At 34.6% G+C, this 13,155-nt stretch overlaps 1 protein-coding gene across 16 annotated transcripts in view; it reads right to left on the bottom strand.

Moving 5' to 3' along the window:
* The window catches only part of bt (projectin protein bent), a 486,238-nt gene that overhangs the window by 62,247 nt on the left and 410,836 nt on the right, over positions 1-13,155 (bottom strand). For all 16 annotated transcript variants that reach the window (XM_083117398.1, XM_083117403.1, XM_083117397.1 and 13 more), the window contains 9 exons: positions 11,112-11,232; positions 9,893-10,171; positions 9,163-9,268; positions 8,664-8,869; positions 7,720-7,892; positions 7,099-7,228; positions 6,482-6,639; positions 4,678-4,915; positions 1,863-2,159 (listed from right to left, as the gene is read on the bottom strand). In XM_083117398.1, coding sequence (XP_082973524.1) covers positions 1,863-2,159; positions 4,678-4,915; positions 6,482-6,639; positions 7,099-7,228; positions 7,720-7,892; positions 8,664-8,869; positions 9,163-9,268; positions 9,893-10,171; positions 11,112-11,232 — 1,708 coding nt within the window. The remainder of the gene's footprint in view (positions 1-1,862; positions 2,160-4,677; positions 4,916-6,481; positions 6,640-7,098; positions 7,229-7,719; positions 7,893-8,663; positions 8,870-9,162; positions 9,269-9,892; positions 10,172-11,111; positions 11,233-13,155) is intronic.

Here is a 13,155-nt window from a genome sequence, read left to right as displayed (position 1 = left end):
TCAATTTCTCAATATGTAGCTTTCTTTTCTAAGGCTATCACCTGGTTTCATACATTAATTAAGGAGATGAATGATCTATTTTATTCAGGTTATCAGTGGCATTGGTAATATAACAGTCCATTACTAGTATTTTGTAATGTATATAAGAATGAAACATCTACATTTAAAGGAAATGTTGTAATCATAACAATACAATGATAGAAAAATACACTGCAATTCTATCAGTGGAAAATCAAAATAATTATTAGAATTTTTTTATTGTGGATGAAAGTACACTAAAATAATAAATTTATGAAATAAAAGAATACAAGTAGGAAGCACACTGCATTGCATAGCATGAGAGAGAGTACATATTAGGGATGAGCAATAAAGTACTAATACAAAATTTATTAACATCGATAACCAATTTTCCACAGATCAGATATAAAATTGCAAATGTATATATAGAACCTAAATGTTTTTTTCACCTCTTTAATTAATGATTATGGCAATGGAAAACAGGAAGTACATATTTAAACATTTACTTTATAAATTCAGGGTATATGAATTACATTTTTACATCCATAAATGTAACAAAATGGAAGAATTCTGCACTAATTTACAGAAATATCAAATTGGTAAAATTACTGGCAATTTTACTGATAAACCAGTACAGTGAATAGGACTATATTGGCCAATATTAATAGAGAAACAATTAATCATGTTCCATCTCAAACAAGTGTTCTCGGGTTACCAGCCAGGTTAAGTGTATGTTGGCTTCCAACGTTTCGAGTGCATACCTTGCTCTCATCATCAGGGAATATAGAAATGGAGACCAGTGTGGGGTCAAATATATGACAATTATGGTGCAGAATTTGAATTCTGTCTTTTTATTGGTTAACTCTGGTTTCTGGTGTTCTCATTGGCTGGTGTCGGAATTTAGAGAGGAGTTTGTTCCAAGCATCACTGAGCTGGAGTCCCACGTCCCTGTTCAGATTGGTGCTTTCCTTTTACTCGTCGGTCCCAGTAACCGGCACATTTGGCTATTATTTTGATGTCAGAAAATAAAACCCTGTGTCCCTCTGTGATGCTGTGTTCTGCAAGTCCTGACTTTTCAGGTTGGAATAATCTGATGTTGCGTTGATGTTTGTTGCATCATTGTTCAATGGTGCATCCTGTTTGGCCTATGTATAGTGTCCCACACTTGCAAGGAATACGGTATACTCCTGGAATCCGTAGCTCCAGGTTATCCTTGACTGAGCGGAGAAGAGCCTTGGTCTTGAGTGGTGGTCTGTGAATGGTCTTTACTCCATGTCTTGTGAGAATTCTACTTAATTTCCCAGAAGTGTGCCCAATAACAGGTAAAACTGTTGTAGTGGGACGTTTTCCTGTGTTGCTGCTAGCAGAGGGGTTGTGTGGTGAAGGGACCACATCCCCATGTTCCGCAGGTCTGCCCTTCTAACAAGACAGAATCCAAATTCCGCACCATAATTGTCATATATTTAACCCCACACTGGTCTCCATTTCTATATTCCCTGATGATGAGAGCAATGTATGTGCTCGAAACGTTGGAAGCCAACATAGACTTAACCTGGTTGGTAACCTGAGAACACTTGTTCGAATCACGTCGCCAGGAAAGCTACAATTCCCATGTTACATCTATTTTGTGAATGAGGTGATATTCAATTATATCAAACAAGACTTCTTTTTTTGATTGCAAATTAATTATTTTACTTTAAAAATCAGATATAGCTTTCTTATTACATGTGTATAACCTTTCTTCACTAGCTTTAACAAATGAATACATTATATTCCTACTCTCAATATAATCACAAACATGCTATATTTATCTAAACACATCAAAGGTAACATTACTGACTCACCAGTAACTGGTTTTCCACCAGTGTTAGTTGGTGGAGTCCAACACAATGCGCAGCTATTAGGACTGTATCCTGTGATATCAGGTGTGCCAGGTGCATCCGGAGGATCAAATGGACTCTTAGCAACTACAGGTTTGCCTTCAAGAGGCTCTCCAACACCATATATGTTTTCTGCTCTCACTCTGAACACATAGCGTTTTCCTTCAGTCAGACCTTTAACAGTAAACTCTGGCCTGGGACAGAATCCTGGCACTGGCTTCCAACTATCTACACCAAATTCAGTCATTTCAACAATGTAACCTATAAAAATGTAAGATAAAACATGTAAAATTACTTATATGGTCTGGTTAAAGAAAATAACATACAATTAATAAAAATATAAACAATAAATACTAATGATGGTAAAATCTGACTAACCTTGTAGCCAGAGAACTACACGAAACAGCATGAAGCACATAAAAAACTTAGGTCCTACCTTTTGAAGGAAGCAATGGAAGTTCGATGGTGTCTGTTTGATGTTTGATTTTTTTTTTTAAAAAAAATATGTACTTATTAAATTTCAAATTCCAAATGTTCGTTTTGCACTTACATTATCAAAAGGATGGAGCATGCACTACATAATTGTACAGTATATATGCATTGATGTATGCCAATATGTACAGAAGCACGTCCATGGAACAAATATGCATGTGATTTTGTGTCTCGAATAACTTTATTTTACAGACACCAATCCGAGTCGATAGGTAGAGACAAGGCAGTACAGTAACTGTTCAGTTTCCTTGGCATGAGATATAAACAACATCATCTCAATAACAATGATATTACAAGCAAAAATCTTTCAATTTGATAAAATAACACCATGAAACATCAGAATCACTCTTCAATCAACAGTGGGACTCATTACTGTCAATGTTTATTTCTTCTCACACATTTGATGAACTATGTTTAGTTAAAAACACAAATTCTCTATTTTCTGTTGTATTTTCATTATCTTATGTAACCTTATTACTTCTTAGGTCAACTGTAATGATCAGGATAGGGGATGCAACATACACAGGGTGTCCCGAAAGTCTGGTCTCATAGGAAAAGTTAAGAATCTTGAAGTGATGAATATTGAATATTGATAATATAGCCTTTGTTTCAGATAGGAAAAGCATTACGGCAACAAATGTTCAAATTGACGTCCCTCTTGAGCCCTTTGGAAAGCTCTTTGTACATTGTGTAACATTGTTCGTGTGATAGCGTGGCATGCAGCACATGAGATCTTTGAGATCATCAATTGAATGTGGACGTATGTTGTACACAACAGATTTAAGGTGCCCCGATAAGAAAAAATCTATGGGTGTAAGATCTGCAGACTGTAGGGGCGATTACGTAGGTCCTCTGCGACCCATCCATCATACAGGAAGGCTCCCATTAAGCTATTCTTGCACGCATAAACTGAAATGCATCGACTAATTTCCACCATTGACTAATTAGTCATTAGTCAAAACAAAATGTTTGCCATTGGGAAATACGTCCGAGGTTTGGGCGAGACCTGAGGCATTCAGAATCACAATTTCAGCTTTCTCTTGCATCATGTATTTCATTTCATCTACATTCGTTTACCAGCAAGAAATAATCATTACTTCAATTTTTCCGATTTTCCCTATGAGACCGGACTTTTGGGACACCTGGTATATAGAAACATGTTTGCCAGACTGAGGATCTGAACCTAGAACATGAACCATCATGGAGGCCAGATTTCTAAAATCAATATGGAATACAACCCAGAAGTGTTGATGACTGTACAATGCATATTTCCAAGAACAGAATTATAACCTTGCTCCTTTCATTGTGGAACAATCCACCATGTGCCCGACATTCTTCTGAAGAGCCTAGAACTTGTTAGGGTGTTACTGTGCAACTGACTATACAGTGACACAATTTAGATGCATATGACGATAGATGAGGAGCCTCATGACTTGAAGTTGGTAAATTTTTTCTTGAGATTATGAGAAGGATGGATATTTTCATACATGTATTTCTCACTGAAAATAGTTGCTGATCCAAGAGCATGCAGCTCTATGGTGGCAACTGGGGAAGGTATTTTCTTTGTAAATACTGAGCCGAGGACCAAACACATGATGCCTACATAGAATAACTTTCATTTCTGTTGAGTCCCATGTTCCCTACAAAATATTATCTCAATGCTTGAACACACTCAGAGATATGATATGAGATGTATCTTGCAGTAATCACAAACACCACTGTTTCATGTCCACATGGTGTAATGGTTAATTAGACTGGTTGTCGCGGGACGCAGATTTGATTCCTTGTGTGGGTGAATAATCTTATGTGGAATGCTGATCGCACCAAAATCCAAAATCATGGAGCATTGCCTCCTAGGTGTGTTCGTGGCACAGTGCAATGAACAAGAAAGAAAGTTACCTTTTTTTTAAGGCTTACTTTTCTCAAAGTACAATAATGCTTATCAATGAAAGTCAGGTTAGTTCATTCATTTTTTCTGTGGAACAGAATCTTCTGGTTATGGGAAACCAAAGTTCAAAGTCACAGATTAAGTATGTGAGATATATAAGCAAGAAAAAATTCCACCAAATCGACTGGCCTTCTTACTATTCAAAAATAAAACCACAGTACCTGGTGGTCACTTACGCAAACCGGACTGTGTGTCTGCTTTACAGCAACTGCCAATTCGTTAAATTTTCTGATGCAAGAATGGAACGAAGACTTAAAAACATAACTTGAAACCAACTATTTCCTCAAATGTTTAAACAAACTGAAAATTTACCCATACACATGCAAATTATATAATTACCTGTAATCTCGCCACCACCATCATCATCTGGTGGTTTCCATGAAAGTGATACACTGTCCTGTGTAGTTGCTGTGTATGTCAAAGGTCCCTTCGGTGGTCCAGGTTTATCTACAACAACAACTTCAATGTCTGCAGAGTCTTTACCAAAGTCGTTCTTGGCTGTGATTGTGTATTTTCCAGAGTCATGTCTGGTTGAAGCCTCAATTCTCAACTTGGTGTTGTCACTAGTTGTATCGCACTGTGGAAGAAATAATTACACATAATTATTCTCTGCAAATAGAAATTAAATTCATACAAAGTTTGCTAATGCACTACAAAAATAGGCTGCTACAGACTAAACACTAGGGTTGGTACAGATTAATTGATACTCTATCAGTACTGGTCATAGGCATGAGGGCCTCCCTGATGGCACAGTGGTAGCATCATCGCCTTGTAATCAAGGGGTCCTGGGTTTGATACCAGGTGGAGGTAAAAGTGGTTCAGATCCAACTTTAAACTGTAGGTCCAGTCCCAATTAGCCTTACTGTGCATAAAGTAAACTTAAAACACCAAATCAATCAATCAATCAATCAATCAATCAATCAATATAGGCATGAGGGTGTAAAGATGTAACAGTAAGATTGCCAATAACATTACCCATCTGATATCAATGAAGAGCTTTGTGTACTTGCTGTAGCAAAATTTTAATGCCCTGAGAAGAATTATTTTTTGTAGAAACAATGGAGAAGATTCTGTATGAATGGCATGAATGGATATTAAAAGGCAGTGAATCACAATTTCATACTTTTAGAGAGACGTTAGTCAAATACGACGATCATTTAAAAAAAAAAAAGTGATAACATGCTCGTACTGTCTACTTGTGTAATTGTGGAGGACAAGGTTACTGATTAACTTCATAATAGCTTCTGGCTAAGTATATCACATATTGCCAAATTTGTAGCAATTTTTTCACAGTCAGCAGAATTGTTTTTCCATATATCACTGAAGGTCTGCCCGAAGGCCTGCACTATGTCATTGATTGTCTTGAAGGGACGTCCTCGTAGAGGAACCTGTCGCTTTCAAAACAAGTCATAGTTGCAAGAACTCATGTCCACACTATAGGGAGATGCTTTGGCACTCCCCAATCCCACCACTCCAGGAGTTGCCTCACTGAATATGCAACATGGCACCTTGAACTATGGAGAAGCACAATCAGATGCCTTGCCATAAGCGTTCATTGTTTCTAATAAATAGATGGATGAAGGTGATTCTCCAGAAGGTTACTGTAATACTCACAGTTTACGGTAACTCTCTTCAGTACTGTGTAACTAAGGAAAATGACTTCGAAATTGTAGGCAACAAGAAGTATTAATTTAATGTTGCTGGGTGCTTGTTGAAACTTCTGCAATCTTGGTGAATCAGTATGGCGAACCACTTAACCATTGTTTGATATTGAAGTGCCTCATCACCACAAGCTTGCACAAGTTCTGTGATATGTAACAGCATTTCTGTCACATGCAACTTGAATTTTGATTAACACAATTTGCTCTTTTTGTGAGAATATTATTTTAGAGCACACTACTCAGTATGGCTACAGTCATCACAGTGCTGCCACCACATGTCAATCTGTGACATGTCACTTGTAGAGGTGGGAATAAAGCCATTATTTGAATCCACAATTAAGTGTTGCTACCAGTGGATATATTGTTGAGTAATCACTTTATTTGAAATGATCCTTGTTTTAATTACAAAATAGATTGCATGTATAATGAAAATTTGGCACATTTGATATCAAAAATTAAATTAAAAATTAAGCACAACTTACAGAGATTCTATTAGATTCTGGTAACTTAAAACTGTTCTTAGCCCATTCAACAGTTGGAATTGGTGCTCCAGACAGTGGAATTTGAATACTAATGGGTTCTCCAGCACGCACTTTGATCTTTTTCCCAATAAGTCCATCCAAGTACAATTTTGGTTTTTCTGAAAAGTTTGCAAAACTTAGAGCAATTAAATAACACACATTTACAGAAATAAATAATGTGTAGATATTCTTACTTTTCTAATACACAATCAGATTCTATTCTGAACAACAAATATCACTTAACGAAAATATTTAATTATAGAAAAAGGGAGAAAGAAACATGTCTGCATTAACAAAAATATTAAAATTTGTTTATCTAGAAGCAGTAGAATAGAATCTTTACACTATGGTAGCAGACAGTGAGGTGACAAATTCTGGGAATAGTATATTTCCTATGAGATAATTAATAAAAAAAAATCATATTAACATGATACATTTTCACAGAAACATTTTCCACTTCAGTATTACTTCAGTAGTAATCTCTTCCAAAATCAGGTTCTAATTTGCTTTGTACATGGACGGAATAACATAGGGGTATACTACATAAAAAGTCAATTGTGTAAATTAAATATACTAACCTCGCATTGGTTTTGCACTGAAAGAATGTGATGTATCACTTGGTTTTCCTGGTCCAGCTGCATTTATAGCAGTGACTCTGTACTCATATTGATGGCCTTCTTGTACTTTATCATCATAATATTCTAATTGCTAGAAACAAAATAACAAATTAAGAGAATATCAACATGATAACATTCCATCTGTCTTCATGTATAAGTCCGAGTGCTGAAATTTTGCAATTTATATTTTTTTGAGAGAATTGCACTTTTCCCATTGTATGTTTCAGAATAGTGATTGCAGACTTGAGAGAAAAATTCCATGGTTACACATATAAAAAACTAAAAAAACAAAAATGTTTACTAAATTGAATTATTATGAATAAAGTTTAGATTTAATTTTATTAGTATTCGTTTATTGATTGAAATAAAAGGCTATGCAAATATTATTTTCAGAATATATCAAAAATATATTTGTGAACATTATTTGTTCCTCATTTTAATGTAAAGTATAAAACCAGGATTTTTATGTGTTTTCATTTTTATATCTGAATATGCCTGTGCTATTAATTTATGAAATTATCACTTTATAGCATAAGTGTATTTATACCAATAATTAAAGAAAAACATAAAAGTAACACAAACCTTTACAGGATCCCGGTTTAGTTTTACCCACCGTCCTGTAAACCTGTCTCTCCTCTCAACATCATACCCAATGATTGGAGATCCACCATTGCTAATGGGTGGAGACCATTTAATTTTGATATGATCCTTGTCACTGTCCACAGCCTCTGGCCTTCCTGGACGTCCAGGGACATCTGAAATAACACCATCACAAGAAGTTATTAACAGCAACATGAAATATTGAACTTAGATATAAAACTTGTTTCTTCCCAGTAAAGGATAATGCTATGCTTTTTACATACAATGGTATTATGAATTTACACACATGCACTCTTTATATGTAAAAAAAAGTTGTACAGTTACACTCATTTAACTTTCTATTATGGTTGAGCTGATACCACTTTGAACCGATATCAGCAACAATGCTCTTACCGATGTCAATACTTGAACATTGTAGCAGTTCAAAGTAAGTTAGAATATTTATTAATTTTAATATATAAGCATTATAATGTAATTATACCATTGCTATAAAATATTAATAATTTCACATAATCACCTAGTTAAATTATTTTACAATGCTGTTGCAAGAATAATGAAAATTATCAATTTTGCATAATTTAGGATATTCTGAAAGTTCCGGTTACATTTTTGTAGACTCCACAAAACACACAAACTCCAGAAAAATATTGGTTGGCGTAGATGATTAAATTTCAACCAATACTTTCTGATACTGATATACTGATGTGGGCTCAGCCCTACTTTCTATGCAACTTTTCAAGTGTATATTGTGCTGGATGCTAGATTTGTGTTTGTCTGTATTGTGATCATTATTTAAAATTGCTTTTCTGCCACTTTGGACTAATGATGGATGAATGACCAACCAATGAATTGCCTTACATCAGATTTATAACTATAAATGACTGCATAAGTTATTTTATAATTTTCTGAATTATTGTTACACTTACCAAACTGGTTCTTGGCAATAATTGGCTTGTCTGTTGTGAGAGGATCTGATCTGCCCTGAAGATTTTCTGCACACACACGGAACTCATATTTTGTGCCTTCAAGAAGACGAGGAACTGTAGCATGATTATATTTCGGACTCACAAAATTCACAGCAGGTACCCAGCCACCACCATGGGTCAAATCTCTCTTCTCTATGACAAAACCACTAAAACAGATAATATAAGATTTTTAAACAATTTAAAAGTTATGCACAATAGTATTATAGAACAGGAATTTTGTGAATGCTGAAACTTTCCTTAAATCAACAAAAATGCAGCAGCAAGTAAAAAAATCTAAAAACCATAACGGTTATTATTTAGTTAAATATTGATTTTTGGCCATCAAAAAAATACAAAATAAGAAACATGAAAGTGGTTTAAAACTTTTTTTAAAGAAGATATGAGATTTACGTGGAGGAAATAATGCTAAAAATACAAATGACATGATGTCCTTTCTTACGTTATTTCACTGCCACCATTGTCTTTGGGAGGTTTCCAAGAAAGAGTGACACTTGAAGATGTGATTTCTTCATACTCAAGAGGTCCTTCTGGTGGTCCTGGGCGATCTGAAAACAAAAAAGAAAAGGGTAGTTGTAGATATATTATACCAAAAAATTGAATTATATAATATATACTAAGGCAGAACATTGAATCAGGAAAAAACTTTTATTTTAGTATGGATGTTTGTACAAACTGACATAAAAATGCATGCAATATCACAGTGCTCATATTTACGTGATCACTCATTTTTATTTGTAGGACAACGAGGAGAATTAAAGTTGGAAAATCAAAGCTAGGCTAATGCTCCTTCATGATGGATTTCAAATCCAGCAGATGACTATGTCCATGTCAAATGGGACTTATAGTATGAATTATGAAAATGACAAAGTTGTCAGTGTGAATCTTATCACAATTACAATTACAGAGCTCTGCTTAGTTATTATGTCAGCTTGTTAATATTTGTAATCAAATATATAACATTGTTACTGAATTTGAATGCATAATTTTCATGGAAACATTGAGAATAATTAGAATTGAAAGAATTTATTTCAATTCACTAATAGAAGAATTATCTCTAATAAATTTTGTAGTAGGTAATCACTAGTTAATAGCTGAAAAGTATACTTTTAAAGAAACAGGGAAATTCCCAACATTTGCTATTTCAGATACATTCCTACATACATACATACCCAGAACAACAACTTGGAATGATCCTTCATCTACACCTGAGCTGTTTCTCAACATCAAAGTGTACAATCCACTGTCTGATCGCTTTGCATTAACAGTGTGAACAATTGTATGATACCCAATTGATGTGATTGTCGTTCGTTCATCTGTTTTCAGTTTATGACTGCTTGATGTCCATGTTACTTCAGGTGGAGGCTCACCAATGAAGTCAATGTCAACATGAATGATTTGGCCTGCCTTGATTCTAATGTCATTGAGTGGAGTCTTGATCTTAGGAGCCACTGAAATAAATAATTAAATATTTAAATATAAAGTAGTAGGTAGGTATGCCTTGGCCCTTCATGGGCTGTTGCGCAACGGATTATTATTTTTAAAAAATATAAAGTATTATCAGAACCTAATAACATAAATAAAACAAAAGACAATTTCTTAAAATAATTCTTTAAAATATGTTTTCCAGATATTTCAAACTGGAAAAAAAATTGTGTTCAAACAAAAAGGGTGGTGAAAACAGATAAAGTAGTCAAGGATTCAGAACTTTTATTGGGGGAGGGGAACACTTCAGAAGTTGATCTTTCCTCATACCCTTCCTTCGTCAGGTCACACTTGCAGCTGAAGGTTGCAGGTGCAGAGGAAAATAAATAGTCACTCAACTGGACTTGACTTGTCAGATACAAGTTTCTCATTTTGCAGTTTATCAACACTGACACTTCCAAATCATACTCTGGTAATTTGTTTTTGTTTTTACCTCTTGACAAATAAATATGTTGTCCTTTAAACTTGAACAAAAGCAGTGAAAAGTACACATTTTGACAAAAGCAGTTCCTTCAATAACCACAGCACATACACAATAAATGCAAGGAATATTTCAATCAAATCACATACAAATCTTCATTTAAACTTGACATTTTATAATGTTACATTATATATGAAGCTAATTTTGGCATTTCCTGACAAGTTCAAAATATCTCTTACAGGTACATTTTCAAGTTGAATAATTAAAGTAGTTTAATTTGAATTATTTTTTTTCTTCCCCTTCAAATCAATGAGGTTTTCCTACAGTGGCCAGCTAAAATGGCTGGTGCATACCAATACCTGCATGTATTTTTATATCCTTAATTCATCAATTAAATATAATTTAGTTATTCCCCTATCCACACAAATTATGTAATATCTTCATTTAGAATTTCATTTAAAAATTTATACAAAATGACCACTTACAATATCTTGGTTTGGCAGTAACGACATCTGAAGGCTCACTTGGTTCACTTTGACCAGCAGAATTAACAGCTATTATACGGAATTCATAGTCTTGGCCTTCTGTCAAATCAGGAACAGTACCCTAAGGGAAGCAATTTCAGTACAGAAATAAAAAAACAAATTTATAAAATTTTTAATCTAATAAAATAAACATACATGTAATACATGCTTTTCAAAAGTATTTTTTTTATCATTTCAAGAAACTTCAAACATACACACAATCATATTAATATTATCTCACTTCATGTTAAGGCATGTGACGGAAATCGTGAAGTTCAAATCTATTCTAATAAATAATACACAATTTCCAGTCACAAGTCAGTTGCTATGCCCCTGAATGCGTATACCGTCTTTTGACGTTCATTTGTTTTCTGGTAAAGTGATTCTCTAAAATCCCGCTAGATCACAGCACCATACCTTGCTTTTTTCCTTGCTTGCCGGTTAAGGCAAGAGTCGACACAGTTTGCACGCAGTTACTCTCAGTACCAGAAGTTCAACACTGCAGTTTCATGAGTCTGCTTGTTCCAGGACTTCTGCTGTTATGCCCAAAAATGGAGACAGGTAGCAGACTCAGCAGACAAATGGATTTGACATAAGTTTGGTTGGACCGATGTTTTAATCGACAAGATGAATGTTTGCAAAAGGAACAAGTATGTTTTCCGGAACGATAAAAGACATACGTACTTCGTGGCCAAGAAGTAACTATCGTCAAACAGCATCAAGTGTTCACCTTTCTTAAGGTGTGAGTGAAACGAACATTATGGCATTGCAAGTGACCTCCTTGATGTACCTTTTGTTATGAAGCAGTATTTATTTTGCCAAGTCAAGACAAGAAACTAGTGTTTGAATGACATAATGTGTCTGAGTGCATTTGTCTGCGATGATTTTGACTGTGTTGAAAATTTTGTCGAAGTTCACAATGTGTGATGGGCCACATAGACAGCACTAATTTGCATTTCCCAATGAATACGACGTTGAGGCAAAAGTTAGAAGGAGTAACACGAAGATTTTTGGAAAGACTGTGAGAGGCGGCGTTGTCAAGTTTCACCATGTCGAGATTATCTTGTGTTAGAAGGATGTCCATGGAAGTTTGAAGAATTGCTTTACATGTGGCATAGGAACTACAGCTAATCATCCAATTACCAGTGCTAGAGAGACGCCATAAAAATCTGAGAACCTTTCTTCTACGAGAACACTCCTATGATGGGTAGATGCGGCAACATCCAACTACATGTGAACATATAAGGTAGGTAACAAGTGAAACTTTGTGTACCAAATCTTACGTTACTGAAAAGTGTCTCTTTGTGCCAACGAACCAATATAATGTTGTGAAACGAATGAATGAGTGAAGTTGTGGAACACACAAAAAAGAGTAACGTAAAAATAAATGCGAGAGGATTGACTATCAAACGTAATATCGGTGAATTTAATGTGGACTACTTGATGAAACAGTTATATTTGCATGCGTTTAATTAATGTAACTTACATCTTTGATGATTTACAAACTAGAAACGTTTGGTGACGTATTTGATCTCCCCTCCCCTTTTCTCTTTATCTTTTAATGACCAAGTTAATTTGTACAGAAAGAAATGAGCATTTGATTATTCTATAACAGGCAAAATTAAACTAGTAGGCTAACTTGTGTCAATGAGCAATTGTCTGCGAATTGAGTCACTAAAATCAACCTAACAATTATTATTATTATATAAATATATTTGGCTGGTCGAAGTATTAATTGTTCTTAATGGGTGAAAATAAATGTGTGAATAGAGTTGTCAGTTTTGATGGTATTTAATTTGCTGTGGCAAGTATGTTGTATCTAAACACGAAGAATAATGTATATAATTGAGGTCAGTGTGACCATTTTGTTGTTAAATTAAATTGTTGACATAGTTGGACGCAATCACTTTCCTCGCAGGAATATCAGGAATTTATAAAAGGGCATGTTATGTTATTTCAACTGTTGTTAAATTTGGGAATAATAAAAGACTGTTAAAGATTACCA

This window comes from Lepisma saccharinum, chromosome 2, assembly GCF_977018435.1.
Source record: "Lepisma saccharinum chromosome 2, izLepSacc3.1, whole genome shotgun sequence".
In the NCBI taxonomy this organism is placed as follows: Eukaryota; Metazoa; Arthropoda; class Insecta; order Zygentoma; family Lepismatidae; genus Lepisma; species Lepisma saccharinum.
The sequence above is the reverse complement of the archived record's forward strand: the minus strand, read 5'-3'. Positions and strand labels throughout refer to the sequence as shown.